Raw genomic sequence first — 15,913 nt, forward strand, 5'->3', positions numbered from 1 at the left:
CCATTCTTAAGCTTTTATGATTTTATTACCTTTACTAAGAATGAGGAGAAAATCCAAGCAAAGAGAATACAGTTAGTGTTCACCTATTTTTTTTCTTTTCAAGACAGAGAAGACTTTGCTCCTAGTGTCCCACCCTTCTCTGACATATATATCATGATGATGCCATCTGACAGTCAATGGGATTGTACAGACTTTGTAAACAGCACAAAACTGAGATTACACATGTAGAATATTTCCTTCTGCTCACATTTCTGTAGCACAAGCTCAGCAGAAAATGTCCCTTTAATAAAAAACACCATGGTTTTTGGTATTTGTAGTCCATTTATCTATATAAAACAGTTACACAAAAACTAACTTTACCATAAAAAGGAACATCCATATATCCTTTTATTGGAGTAAACCCCATGTTATTTTGGGGGCTTGAACTGTCAAAGAGAAATCTTTTGTTCTGATTTTACATGTGATGTTTTTCATGCTTTTTATGTCAGTTGACGTCAGGAAGACACAGATGACACAGCAATATCTACCTGCAATGTGTCCCACAGTAAAACGCCAATTTTGGAAACTGAGAGGTAAAAATCAAATAAAATTATTTTACCCATAATACCACTTTTTAAATACTAAAAACTTTAATATACACACTCCATTTAACCAGCTTCTCTTAGAAACTGCAATTTTGTTTGCATTGCCACATCATTTATTGGCTGGTCTTATACATCATGTGGGGTTTGTAGGTCTGTTTTGGGTTTCCCCGTCTTCCCTCACCGCTCCCCCCAACTGCATTTTAAATAGGATTTATAGTGAGATTGGTATTCTGGAATAATCTTCCTTTAAATATTGTACAAGAAAGTGATCAAGGAAAATCTGCTTTGAAATTCTTTGCATACAGCTAGGACTCCTCATCTGTGTTGTTACAGATACTTAATTCCCTCAAACAATGTTGCCATGAGTTTAGATATAGCTGCTACAACATTGATAAGTACTTAATGCAATGTAGATCAAGCCTGATCTTGCATGGGATTTTGCTTCAATTGGATAAATCCATTGATTAAATTTATTTCTTTTTATGGTGCATTTCTGTCAGTCATTTTGATAGTGAATCTTTCTTAATGCATCACAACAAAAAGAAATTCAGGAACCATGTCACAGAACAGGCCAATGCAATGTTGTGTTCAGGGTTCTTTTTCGATAAACTGAGTTAGGTAGGCCCAGTTTTGAGATTACTAAAAAGCCCCAAAACTTTCTTGGTCCTTATGCCTGGGAAAAGATTCTTCATGCAGCAATTTTCATGGAATTTAATAATTATTCTCTTTTAACTCTTGAATAAAAATTATTTGTCAGCGTTGTTAAGATCTTCAAAATGAAAGTAAGGAGTAAACACTGGGGAGGGGTCGGGGAGAGGAGAGACCATAAAATACCAGCAAGAAAGTAAATTAACTTCTTCAGCACCATATTAATAACTAGAGATCAAGGACTCCATATGTCTGCAACTTGTGCACAAGTCCTCTTGTGTACCTTCCAACCTCCATGGTTTTCCATTAGTACCCTATTTCTCTGTTCTTTCACTAATCAGCATTGCTAGGAGGCTGGAGTAACTTTGCAGTTGGGAGGACAGCCTTCCTCCCAGGTATTCTTAGAACTTATTTCAATAGATCTGGGCTATACTTCATATTACATGCTGATTTCTAGGTACATATGCATCATCATCTACAAACACATGAGCCTTTCATATGTGCAAAGCTAGTGGGATTATAGACTGTATCCCAATTAGTTTCTCAAGATACCAGCATCAGATCGAGCCTGTTGAGTAGATATTAATACATACTTCAAGCAAAGTGGCTTTGTCATCTAAATTAGTCAGCCTTTCTACATTCAGAAAGCCATTAGGATACACAATAGTGTCCATCATGCTGTAGTTGAGAATGGGGATTAAATGTTCTGTAACTTATAGAATAAGGACAGCACAATGATTCCAAGAGGTTATGTCAGTATTGAGGTTTAACTGGCAAGTCTGTAAAATGATGAAACAACCCAGAGTGAATAGTTCTGGGCAAATGCTGTGTAAAAATGTTTACAAATCCCTTAAGACAAATTTTACAGATTGGACATAAAATTTTTATTTCATATCTTTATTTTCTCTCCCATGTTCTATAATACTATAACATAAGACTTTTCTAGACAGTATTTCCATGACAGGAGATAAGGCTATCTGTAGAAAGAAAAAAAACAATATATCTTTCAAACTTGAGGAATCTGCATTCACGTTCATTTTTGCATAAGCAAACTAAAAAGGCCTTGATAAAAAATTGCAGAAGAATAAATCTCATAAGAATCTAAATGGAAAAATATAGATGGCCATAAACAACATAATAATATTCCAATAGTAACATAAAAAGATCTTTTTAATATTCTCTGTAATTCATGACTTTCTTTTCCTATTAGAAAAGATCTTCATTGTCATTTATTATTTTGAAAATAGTCAGGAATGCTGTAATTTCAGAAGCACCTACGCATGTCCAGGAGTACTGTGCATTTGCATCATTTCAATTTTGCTCAACAAAGGGGAAAAATCCCCATCATTTATTTAAAGTCTTCAGCATCTGTTTATTGAGTCAGAATTTACTATAACAACTGTCTTCAGATACACTTGCTATTTCACGCATATCTTAAAGAAAATATATGAATGAGACATCTGTTGCTTTAGAGAAGTTGATTTTGTTTAATTTCTTAAGTTCAATTTTTATCTGGACCAAAATAACCCGATACATCTAACAGAAGCAGTGAGCAGCTCAAAATTATTTTTTCATAGTTCAGATATAACGAGGTATATTTAGTTCATAAGAATATTTCCATATTTATATACTCTTTCTGGCTGTACATTCTTGAAAGAAAGGAAATAATCTCAATAATTCTACAGAAAGGTTAAGGAAAAATACCTTTTTTTCTACCACAGTTTAGCTTAAACAGTGGAAATGCTAACTTTAGAGTTTATAATGCAGGACAGAATTGCAAGCTGACAAAATATCCAAAATTCTGATTTTCCCCATTATAAACACAGATAGTTCTTTTGTTTGGGTTTTTGTTGTTGTTGTTATAGTTGTTTGGTTGAGGATTTGGGTGGGGTTTTTTTTTTTATTTGTTTGTTTGCTTTTTTCTCTCAATATCCAATGCCATCTTTGCAAGCATGAAGGGTACCCTCAGGGCACACAGCAGAGCAGGGAATTAGCTCACTGTAACTATTCTGAATACCTGCACTCTCTTTCCAAGCATCAAATTCACTCAAATTTCATGTTCACTCTGACGAACCAGACAATGGACATTGCCTGATATCATGTGTATTGAGAACAGGGCTATCTATACCCCTCTGTCAGGAAGACAGAGTTGGTCATGGCTTACACAATTGCTCTTTTTGCTCCGTATTTTTAACCAAAAGAGAAAGACAGGTGAATATTGTTCTTAAAAGCTTATAGTGATGAGAAATGCCACACAGTGTCCAAACACATTTGGTTAAACTACTTCTGTACCTCCAACAGTGGCCAGTGGATGCTGAGGAAAACAGTACAAGAGGAAAACAGGATGGTTTCTCCTTTATTCCTTAAGGCATTCAAAGGATGGTTTCTCCTTTATTCCTTAAGGCATTCACTTTTTTTCTGGGTATCAGCAGGTGTAGGCTTAAACTTTAAACTTTCTAGTGCCTGGATGCAAGGTGAAATCCTGATTATACTGAATTTAATAACAATACTCCTACTGACTTCAAGGATCCAAGCTGTCACTTCCTGAAGCCACAGGTTTTTTGCAACACTGGGTTTGGCATACAGAGAAATCCAGTAGCAAGTTCATATATTCAGCTTTTCTTTTACAGTAATTCTGGGCATAGTTAATTTTTTTTTTTTCTTAGTAGCAAGTATAGTCTCTCCTGTTTCCCTTAACTACTGTCTATTATGTGATGGATGTATAGTTTCAAGTAATATACATAGAATCTCACACCTATTTATTGGCAATGTGCTAAGTTAGGTACCTTTTAAGCAATTCTCCAGCTAAAAAGATCAACTATTAACACTGACCTCCAGACATCTCAATACCACAGGCTGTTATAATTTTGAATGTAAGTGTACAGATTAATCAGCTGATCACTAATCCTTGAAACTGCTAACTGCAATATTGGCAGATCATTTTAAGAAGTATTTCCAAGCTTGCATGACTATTGTTTCATTTACTTAAGGAAAGTAATCACAAAGTAATCATCGCATAAATGGCTAGTTAGGAAAATGAACTAATTGACAGAGAACTTAAATGGAGAAACAAATCAAGCTCAGCACTGCTGAAATGTCATGCTTCCCCATCCAAAGCTGCTAGAAAGGCTTATATACAGCTGCATTTCCAAAACCTTTTACACATGTGTGATGCTTCATCCATTTTCTATTACACTATACTAAACAACGATTTCATTTATTATCGTAGAATATGTGCATAATGATACAAAATACAGTTCTTAAAGTCTGAGCCCCATTTTTCCTCTTGCTTTCTACTTGAAACTCTTGGTTTGCCCTTTAAGTTAATTTTGAGAACTGTTCTTGTACATGTTTTTGGACTATTTTGTTAATATATTGTTGATCTGTACCTTTGGGAGTTACAGATCTTTATATCAGTGTTTAATTTCTATTAATTAATTTCCAACTCGTCTGTATTATCTAATCACAGTGGATATATACATATTTTAAACTCCCTCAGTATTTTGACCAGTAGTGTTCCACAGAACATTTGAAATCAGTTTCACTTTTTAAGCTAAAACTAGCACTGCAATTGCTTCCATTTCCTGTTCTGTTAATAAATGAGAGTATCTTGTTGAAATTAAAAAGGAAACAGATGGACATTTTGTTGAAGTGTGAAGCTCAATAACTTTGGTGATATTTTCAACCTCTAATGCTTTTACTATTTTATATAGAAATAACTTATAGGATTTTTTTTTCTTTTCCACACATGAAAAATGATTGGCAAGCTCGCTCAGTAGACTTACGGCAGAACCCAGAACTGAACCTTTTTCTCTCAAGTTTCAATCCAAACATCTGAACTGGAAAGCCATGCAAGGATATAGTGTTCCTATTGAGCACTGCTACAGAAAATCCCCCTTCCCAGCACCCTAATTCTGTAAAAGCATAAACCACAAATTTATCTTCCTAGACCAGAGCAGTTTATCTATGATTTACCTCATGATGCATCAAACATATTAATGGTGTTTTAACTGACATGATGTGCAAGTTAGAAGACTATCAAGCATTTAGACCACTAATGGTTTCTTAATTACAAAACTGTTGTAGGATGCATGGGTAGGTGCACCATAATGTTCATGGCCCCTTTTATGCCACTTTAGCTTTCCAGTATTAATGACTGTTTTAATCTTTCAATTACTTTGTTCAGTTCTTTCTTTGGCAATTTCTTAGTTACTTATTTTGAGCATCTCAGTTACAGTGTTGATATTCATACTAATTGGTCTCTTTTGCAGTTTCATCTGCATTTTCAGTTTGGAGCTAATTCAGGAAAAGGCCACAAAATCACAGCACTACTGTTTCTGTAAATTTCTGGTACTGAGGGTGCATATAACTCAGCTTCTGAGCTATTAAAGATGCATCTTTAAAGCCTCTCACTGACGTTTTGGGGAAAAGACCATGAATCTCAAGCCACAGTTGTGTTCATGATATACACACTCTTCTGTTTTCTCCCTCTGTTTCTATGATCTTACAGTATTTCTTCCTCATAACTGTGACAAAAGAGAACTGCAAAGTTCAAAGGAAATAAAACCAAGATATTGGTTACTTTGATTTAATATCTTGTATCTATCTAGTTTGCTTTCTGGACCACTATCTTCTGATACAGATATCATCCTTAAAACATCATGACCTGTGTATTCTTTTTCTCAATCTCTCCTTTTTCAATGATGTAAATCAAAACATTTCAACCCAAGTCAAGTGAGTTCCTCTTCTATAAAAGCATGATAAGAATCTCAAAATACAATAACCACCTCAAATATCTATTTCTTCAATTCAGGAAACAGGTAAGATCACAGATAACACAGTATAACAAATATTGGCAATTTGGCTGATAGAAGCATATTCAAGTGCTTGAAACCAATAAAAGCAGTAAAATCAAGAGACAGTTTACCTTTGATCTTCCACACCAGCAGTATTCAGGACTAGGAGCCAGCAATAAAAATCTACAGCTGTCATGCATCTGAACAGGAGCAGAAAAAGGGAACAAACAAAAAGGACTTATCAATAGAAATCAGTGCTTTGTTTCACAATCACAAGTGGACAGAAAATCACCCCAATGCCAGCACTAACTCAAGGTAAGTAGCTGTGTCCAGTAGGTAAAGCTGAACACACTGTAGGTATCTATTCCAACTTTGAAGGCCTATGTATCTATGTGTGGTTCAAAATACACCCAACAGTTCCCATAGCAAGCATTAATTTTCAACTTTTGTCATACTGATGCAGAGGGTTGACCAATGTACAGGGGGGTTGTACAGTGGGGTTGTACAAGGGGGTTGTGCAAAGGGGGTTAAAGGAATTTTGCTTGCTTAACAGAAAGTATTGTTTGCAAATACGTATCATGCTTGCCATGCAGTACCAGGACAATAAGCTACTGATAAGAGGGAGAAACAGACTGATAAGGGGGAGAAACAAACTGATAAGGGGGAGAAACAGTTACTTAGTTCCAGTAAAAATCAGCTTTGCAGTCTGGACTTTGACCAGACTCCTAAAGAGCGTGAGTGACAGCTAGAGGTGAAAAGTTCAGGCTCGAGGAAGACTCATTTACTTCGTCTTGAAGACCCCTACTCACAAGAGGAAGACTCATTTACCTCATCTTGAGACCCTCACCCACGACCACAGGGGGGCACTGAGCAGGCTCAAAGGACCTTCTAGCTCATTACAATATGAAGCGGGGACAGGACATGAATATGTATAGGTGTATTGTGTAACCTTATGAATATGTATAACTTTAGAGAATAAATGTAGAGGGAAACAACACTGAGGCATGCATGCCTTTGGAGGAGCTATCTCCCATGCATCTCAGCTGAATAAAGCATACATACTTTACAACTTTAACAAGTTGCGGAGTCTATCCGCATATCAATTTGGCGAGCCGGCCAGGAGATCTCTGTCGACCACAGGATCGGCTAGGGGCAGATACCCTAGGCGCCCCAGGCAGAGTCCCAAACTGCGGTTCTGTGTTCTCCGTGAGGAGAGTGGCCGGAGACGGACAAAGTGTTTATGTTTTCTGTCTTTTGTCTTGTGCGTCTTGTTTGTAACCATTAGGTAGTTTAAGAATCAGAGGAGGGAACAACTACTCCTCCCACAGTGACTAACTTTACGCCAGATAATGAAATTTGAATTCTTGGTGCAACATGCACAGCAGATCCTTAGACACCAAGAAGGTATTCTGTGTGTGCCCTGTGGGATTGTAACTATATAAGTGTCATTTTGTGTGGATATTGTGGCAGTATGTCCACTGCAAAGCTTATTTTTATAGTCATTCAGAATTCCAGTGGGCTAGGTATTGTTCTGGATGTGTTAGAAAATATAAAAAGGAAAATAATCAAAAATATCTGGCTGGCCATTTCTTGGGACCAAAAATAAGTGGATTAATTTGTACACAGAGCCACAGAGTCCCAGGGATTTGCTGGGAAGTTAGGAAAGAGAATTGAAAAAGACTTTGCAAGAAATATCAGAGAGAATTTGAAGAAAGACGATTGCAGAGTAGAAAATAAAAATGGGAACGGGTCAGAGTAAAGAAATCTTAAAAAAGAGCCCCCTAGGATGCATTCTGGCACACTGGAAAGAAATTGCAGGACCCGGCGGCACAGAAAATAAGAGAATTTTAATTAAATATTGTACTCAATGGTGGCCACTTTATGAGCTAGAAGACGGAGTGAAGTGGCCACTTAATAGGACTCTAGATTATAACACAATGTTACAGTTGATGTTGTTCTTAAGAAGAGAAGGGAAATGGGATGAGGTATCATACACAGATATGTTTTTCACCCTCCAGAACCACCCGGAGTGGCAGAGGGCCTGTGGAATAATACCACCACAGGATCCCCTGGTATTAGCCCTAGAAAGGGATAAAAAAGAAAACAAAATTAAGCCTAAGCAATTCTGTTCATTGTGTGATATAGGTCAGAGATGTACTAAACAGGATAAAATTCACCAAGATGTAGACCAGGAATTAATGGATGTGTTTAAGCCCCCACCAAAGAGACAGGCGGACACGGACTCAGAGGACACCATTACTCCCCCGGGGAGTCCGGTCTCCTCACGTAACCAACAAAAACAGCAAAAACATGTCCTGCAAGCACCTCTTCGGGAAGCGGTTAGACCTGAAGGAGTTCCAATGCTAATTAAAGTACCTTTCTCCACTTTGGATTTGGAAGCATGGGAAAAGGTGGCAAAGGATTATCGTAACAACCCCGTAAGCGTTACAAAATATCTGCAGTTCATTGTAAAGCAGCATAATGCGGACTGGAGTGATATGCCGTTACGATTAGAAGAAATGACAGAAACAGAAAAACAATTGATATTAAAAACAGCAGGAGACCTACCTGAGGACTATTATAAAGTAAAACAAGAAGATGTAAGGGAATTTTTTCCACTTCAGGATCCAAACCATTCGTCAGAATTAGCAAAATTACAAGCTTACCAAGAATGGGTTGTAAAAGGAGTCGATAGGGCAATACCAAAGATTATAAACTGTTCAGCACTATATGCGGTGAAACAGGGCCCTTCAGAATCATCATCGGAAATCTTAGATCGATTAAGGGATGCTATGCGCCGTAATATGCCATTAGACCCGGGGTCTGAGGTAGGAATACAGCAGTTAGTATCCTTATTTCTAGGACAATCTGCTGGGGACATTAGCAGGAAACGCCAAAAGTTACGACCAATGGAGGGAAGAAATTTAGAAATTTTGCTGGGTGAGGCATGGCGAATATTCAGTAACTGGGAGGAAAGTTGTAAGCAAGGAATGCGGAGATTGGTGGCAGTAGTGGAAGAAGGGGGAAGAAGAGAACAAAGACAATGACGCCCACTGGGTAAAGATCAGTGTGCGTTGTGTAAGAAGTTTGGACATTGGAAGAATGAATGTCCGGAAAACAAAGGGAACTGCCGTCCAAATAGGGCCACTAAAGGGAGGGTGGTCGCGCATGTGAAGGAAGAATGATGGGGACTAGGGGGAATCTTCCCTAGCAGATCCACTGGTTATAATGAAGCTAGGGGAAGAGGAGAAGGAAGAGGAGTTTTTGGTCTATACAGGCGCAACATATTCCATTTTAAACAAAGCCTTAATGCCCTTAGGGGATGATTATATTATGGTAAAAGGGGCAACTGGCCAAAGTGAAAAGGTATATTTTTGTAAACCATTGAAATATCAATTGGGAAAGCAATGGCACATTTATAAATTCTTATATATGCCTAATACCCCAAAAGCTCTTCTAGGGAGAGACTTAATGGAACATTTTGGAGCGACTATTACTTTCAAAGGAGGCAAGATCACTTTAGAAGTAAATGATCAACAATATATATAAATGTTAAGTTTAGTTTTAATCGCCAATCATGTTGAGGAAGAAGTCAGGGAAGATGTATTGGATCAGGTATTCCCACAGGTATGGGCTACAAGCATACCTGGAAGGGCCAAAAATGCACCCCCGATACAGATTAAGCTCAAGGAGGGAAAACAGACAGTCAAGATTAAACAGTACCCCCTGGAAAAGGAAGATAGAGAAGGAATTTACCCAATAGTTGAAAATTTCCTACAATTAGGGCTGCTAAAGGAGTGCCAGTCTGACTTCAACAACCCTATTTTACCTGTTTGTAAACCTAATGGGTCATACCGAGTGGTACAGGACTTACGAGCTGTCAACAAAATAACTGAGGATCTTTACACTGTAGTAGCAAATCCATACACTTTGCTAACATGCTTAACACCAGAGGTAACTTGGTTTACCATTCTAGATTTGAAGAATGACTTCTTTTGCCTCCCTCTCCATGAAGCCACCCAGAAAATCTTTGCATTTACATGGGAAAGCCCTAAAGTGGGCGCAAAACCCAGCTCACGTGGACGGTGTTGCCTCAAGTATTTAAGAGCAGCCCCACTCTGTTTGGAGAACAACTTTCAAAAGACTTAGAGTCCTGGGAGGCTCCACCAGAAGAAGGGAACCTATTGCAGTACGTAGATGACATCTTAATCGCCACCCAGACAGAAGAGGCCTGTGTGGCTTGGATGGTAAGCCTCTTAAATTTCCTGGGACTCCAGGGATATAGGCTGTCTAAGAAAAAGGCCCAGGCAGTGAATCAGAAAGTGATTTACCTGGGCTATGAGGTTAGCACTGGACAACGGACTTTCGGGCAAGATCGCAAGGAAGCAATATGTCAAACCCTGAAACCCCGGACAATAAAAGAACTGCGGACCTTCCTGGGTATGACGGGGTGGTGCAGGTTGTGCATTTACAACTATGGGCTGCTTGTAAAGCCCCTGTATACACTCATTGTCAATGGAAATAGAGACCTCCAGTGGACAAAGGAGGCCACGTGGGCCTTTGATCAACTGAAGGATGCCTTTATGTCAGCTCCAGCTCTAGGACTTCCAGACATGAGTAAACCATTCTTTTGATTTTCTTGTGAGAGACAAGGGATTGCCCTGGGAATACTAGCACAAGACTTGGGTCCATACCAATGAACAGTTGCTTATTTTTCTAAGCAGTTAGATGCAGCTGCCAAAGGATGGCCCGGGTGCCTCAAAGCCGTCGCAGCAGTCGTGCTGAATATCCAAGAAGCACGCAAATTTACCTTGGGCCAGAAAATGACAGTGCTAGTGTCGCATACAGTGTCTGCAGTGCTGGAAGTGAGAGGCGGGCACTGGCTTTCCCCTCAGAGGTTCCTGAAATATCAAGCCATCATAGTGGAACAAGATGATATAGAGATAGTGGTAGCTAACATTGTCAACCCAGCTTCTTTCCTCAGCAGAAACAAAGGAGAACCTGTACACCACGACTGCCTGGAAACCATTGAAGCCACATACTCCAGCTGTCCAGACCTGAAGGATACCCTTTTGGACAACTCAAAAAGCTGGTTTACTGATGGGAGCAGCTATATCGTCAGTGAAAAACGACATGCTGGATATGCAGTCACCACCTGCAGAGAAGTAATAGAATCTGGACCTTTGCCAATAAACACTTCTGCACAAAAGGCAGAACTGATTGCACTGACTAGAGCTCTGGAACTAGCAAAAGGAAAAAGTATAAACATCTATACAGACTCAAGATATGCATTTGGGGTTGTGCATGCACATGGAGCCATTTGGAAAGAAAGAGGACTGCTGAATTCACAAGAAAAAAAACATTAAACATGCACATGAAATTTTGAGACTGTTGGAAGTGGTCCAATTACCTGAGAAGGTGGCAATTATGCACATCAAGGCACACCAGAAGGTGAGCTCAGAATTGGAGGAGGGAAATGAGCTGGTGGACAGAGAGGCAAAAGAAGCGGCAAGAGGTGAGATAACAACTGAAGGAGCATTAGTCCCTGATGGGAAAATTTCCCTGGAATGTAAGCCAAATTGCAACAAGGAAGATCAGAAATTGATTATAGATCAAGATGGAATATTTAATGAGGAAGGGTGGGTTAGTACACCACAGGGGAAGATAATTGTTCCCTCATCTTTGTTATGGTCCTTAGTAAAGAATGAACATCAGAAAACACACTGGGGAGTGGATGCCTTGAGTAAATATTTGATAAGCAAAATTATGGCTAGAAATCTGTATGCTACTATTCAACAGGTAACTCACCAGTGTGATCTCCGCCTTCAAACAAATCCCAAAAATACTCCTAAACTCAAAGTAGGCCAAATTAGAAAAGGTAATGAACCAGGACAACAGTGGCAAATTGACTTCACAGAACTGCTAAGAAAAGGGGGGTATAGACATTTGTTGGCATTAACAGATACCTTTTCAGGTTGGCCAGAAGCCTTTCCGACTAGGAGTGCAAAGGCCCAAGAGGTAACAAAGGCACTGCTACAAGAAATAATACCATGCTACGGGGTTCCAGCCACTATACCCTCAGATGGGACCACACTTCATTTCAAATGTGGTACAGCAAATTAACAAATATTTGGGCATTGATTGGCAACTTCATACTCCCTACCGCCCTCAGTCGAGTGGCCAAGTGGAGAAAATGAATCATTTAATCAAACAACAAATCGTGAAATTAAGCCAAGAAGCCAGTTTACCTTGGCCCCAGGCACTTCCACTGGCCCTGTTGAGGATTCGAACTAAACGAAGAACAGGAGAAGGGTTAAGTCCTTTCGAAATTCTATATTCAAGACCATATGGAGTTCAACGAGGAATGTCTCACCAAGTGAGAGAGGAAGCTATGAGTAACTATATAACAGAATTCAGGAAACAACTAGGAAAAATTGAAAAACATGTGGCTGGAACTCGAAGCAGGGGATTGGATAGCCCAGTACTTAAAATACAGCCTGGAGATTATGTGTATGTGAAATCCTTCAAACCCGTAGGAGAAGAGGATCTTGAACCAAGGTGGAAAGGACCAGTCTAAGTATAACTCACAACCTTCACGGCTGTCAAAATTAAGGAGCAAAACGCCTGGATTCATCACACTCGAGTTAAGAAGGCTCCAAAGGCGCCTTAGAGAGCCACACCAGGCAGTAACGAATTGAAACTAAAACTTACCCACTTGAGATAAATGTACTGTGGGTAAAATGTTCAGCGATCTAATCTGTAGAATTCTAGTCAAAGTCTTATGTACAACCATATTATATCACTAGGGGGAGGGAGCTAAAAGTTGGGTTATACATGATCCATTTTGGGATCTAGGCCTCCCGGGGTACACAGGATACATAGGGTTGGAATCTGAGATACAACAGCTAACCTTAACTATAGTAGTCTTATGTGATAATCAAACAATATACCCCTCTCCTCATGTACCTCAGGAACAGAGAATAATTCAAGGAAATATGGGAGAATCAGTCAGTATAGGGTGCCGATTGGATTGTCATCAGACAATATGACGTGTAACTCCTTGAAGTGTAGAAATATAGCCACCCACAAGAAGCCAACTCAAATTAGAGTCTAAACTTCCCCGACTGACAAACAGGAACAGGTGACAATCTGTGAAAAACTAACTGAACCAGATTGCTGGTTCAGTTATTGTAAAATTGTAAATTGTAAAATTGTAATTTTACATTAATACGGAATGTTGAGGTAGCTTGTTTATGGGCTCGTGACATGAGAGGGATATCATTTTTCTTCAAAATGAATGTTAAGGCCCTTACCACCTCTGCCATTCCAGCCTCTGCTAGTACCCAGTCTCACCCCAGAGTGATAACCACTCAAAAGGTTAGCACCTCAGAACCCAAAGTTTATGAAATTACACAGAATCACAGAATCCCAAGGGTTGGAAGGGACCTCAAAAGATCATCTAGTCCAACCCCCCTGCAAGAGCAGGGTAACCTACAGTACATCACACAGGAACTTGTCCAGGCAGTGTAGGAGACTCCACAACCCCCCTGGGCAACCTGTTCCAGTGCTCTGTCACTCTTACAGTAAAGAAGTTCTTCCTGATGTTAACGTGGAACTTCCTATGTTCCAGTTTACACCCATTGCCCCTTGTCCTATCACTGAATATCACTGAAAAAAGCCTAGCTCCATCATCCTGACACCTACCCTTCACATATTTGTAAACATTGATGAGGTCACCCCTCAGTCTCCTCTTCTCCAAGCTAAAGAGACCCAGCTCCCTCAGCCTCTCCTCATAAGGGAGATGTTCCACTCCCTTAATCATCTTTGTGGCTCTGCACTGGACTCCTTCAAGCAATTCCCTGTCCTTCTTGAACAGAGGGGCCCAGAACTGGACGCAATATTCCAGATGCGGCCTCACCAAGGCTGAGTAGAGGGGGAGGAGAACCTCTCTTGACCTACTAACCACTCCCTTTCTAATGCACCCTGAGATGCCATTTGCCTTCTTGGCCACAAGAGCACATTGCTGGCTCATGGTCATCCTCCTATCCACCAGGACCCCCAGGTCCCTTTCCCCTTCACTACTTTCCAGCAGGTCAACCCCCAACCTGTACTGGTACATGGGGTTGTTCTTCCCCAGATGCAAGACTCTACACTTGCCCTTGTTAAATTTCATCAAGTTTCTCCCCGCCCAACTCTCCAGCCTGTCCAGGTCTCGCTGAATGGCAGCACAGCCTTCTGATGTGTCAGCCACTCCTCCCAGTTTTGTGTCATCAGCAAACTTGCTGAGGGTGCACTCAGTTCCCTCATCCAGGTCATTGATGAAAATATTAAACAGCACCGGTCCCAGCACCGACCCCTGAGGAACTCCACTAGTCACAGACCTCCAGCTAGATTCTGCGCCATTGACCACAACTCTCTGCCTTCTTCCTTTCAACCAGTTCTCGATCCACCTCACTACTTGGTCGTCAAGCCCACACTTCTTTAGCTTATCTATGAGGATGCTGTGGGAGACAGTATCAAATGCCTTACTGAAATCAAGAAAAATTAGCCCATACGTAATAAGGAACACGGGCCAACAGCAAATGATATTCAACCCAGAATGGTCTCTTAAATGGGTTGAATAACTAATGCAAACTGGTATTTCTGGAATTCAACCAGCCTGCTTACCTTTCCTGAAAACATCCTTCGAGGGATGGACAGCATGGTGATTTGGAGAAAATTCCAGGAACAAACTTGCCAACAAAGTTTTCAAGCTGACAAGCAGGTATGCTTTATTGCGGCACCAGGAGACACGGGGGATAGCTCCTCCTAACGTGTGTCTCCCTGTTGCTATACAAGCCATCCTTATATAGTCCTTGGGCATACATACATTACATCATTTTCCAGAAAGTTCCCCGCATGCGTACAGAATTGTGGTGGTGGTCTCTGAGGGTCGTTTACTTCTTCCAACAATCTTCATCACTTCTGGCAGCCTTTGGAGCATGCTCAGTAGATGCTCATACCAGTTTAATTGGTTCGTTAGCACCAGAGACATAATAATCCTCCTATCCTCCTACTTATCAGTTAGTTTAACTGTAGCCCATCCTGGACACCTGCCATTCCCAGATACTCCTTATCCCTGTGTCCTGTTCTTCTAGACTGTTTTTCTTAAAACTGTGTCAACTATAACAATTTATCTTGTACCAGAATGCTCAGTGTGTTCTCTGGCTGCATTCTATTTTTTTTTTCTATGTATACTGCACTTTAGTAATTTTCCATTGCTACTGTTACAAAGCCATCAACCTTAACATTACTTAAAACTGATTCTAAAGGTTTATATATTCCATTCTGTGATTTTGTGTCCCCCTTGTCTCAATGGTCACAAAGACAAGTGCCGTTTAAAAGCAGGAAACGAAGGGATCTGACTGGGATATTAGGAATAGGACTGGGAGTCCTAAACGGGATCGGTTCAGAAATACTAATGAATAAACTGGCCACTTCAACCAGTGACTTGACAAAACTCCGACAACCCCTACAGTCTTCTCTAATAGCTTTAGGAACTAGTCAGTGGCAAGTTTCAGAAGTGCTAACAAAATGGAGAAAGATTGAGGAACAGGACCAAAGGCTGATAATAGATGCACTAGGCGTGGCCAAGAACAACGTATCCCTGGTCCTTAGCTGTATACAGGTGCAATAATGGATACAGTCGGTAGCCGCCTTAATTATAAGGGAAGGAAGTGAAGGGGTATTTCCTGTCGAGTTTCGAAAAGCTGTTTGGGATAATGCTAACATTTTGGAAAGACAGCTTCAATCTTGGTTGACACTGGTAAATTTCACCTATGACCCTACTACAAACATGGCTAAGGCCTTTGTGCTTACGATATATAATGCCACAATTTACACCAT

General features: G+C 40.0%; 1 protein-coding gene across 5 annotated transcripts in view; it reads right to left on the reverse strand.

Moving 5' to 3' along the window:
- Positions 1-14,723, reverse strand: part of ZNF804A (zinc finger protein 804A) — a 261,110-nt gene extending 246,387 nt beyond the window's left edge. For 2 of the 5 annotated variants that reach the window (XR_010610613.1, XM_065669718.1), the window contains exon 1: positions 6,160-6,234. Coding sequence is in view for 3 of the 5 variants with exons in the window: in XM_065669717.1 (XP_065525789.1) it covers positions 6,160-6,228 (69 nt within the window). In the remaining 2 variants the exon portion in view is untranslated. Of the gene's footprint in view, positions 1-6,159; positions 6,235-6,338; positions 6,424-14,695 lie in introns of those variants that run through there. The other 3 variants (XM_065669717.1, XM_065669714.1, XM_065669713.1) reach the window with 3 other exon arrangements.
- Positions 14,724-15,913: the final 1,190 nt, after the last annotated feature.

Source organism: Lathamus discolor, chromosome 3, assembly GCF_037157495.1.
Source record: "Lathamus discolor isolate bLatDis1 chromosome 3, bLatDis1.hap1, whole genome shotgun sequence".
In the NCBI taxonomy this organism is placed as follows: Eukaryota; Metazoa; Chordata; class Aves; order Psittaciformes; family Psittacidae; genus Lathamus; species Lathamus discolor.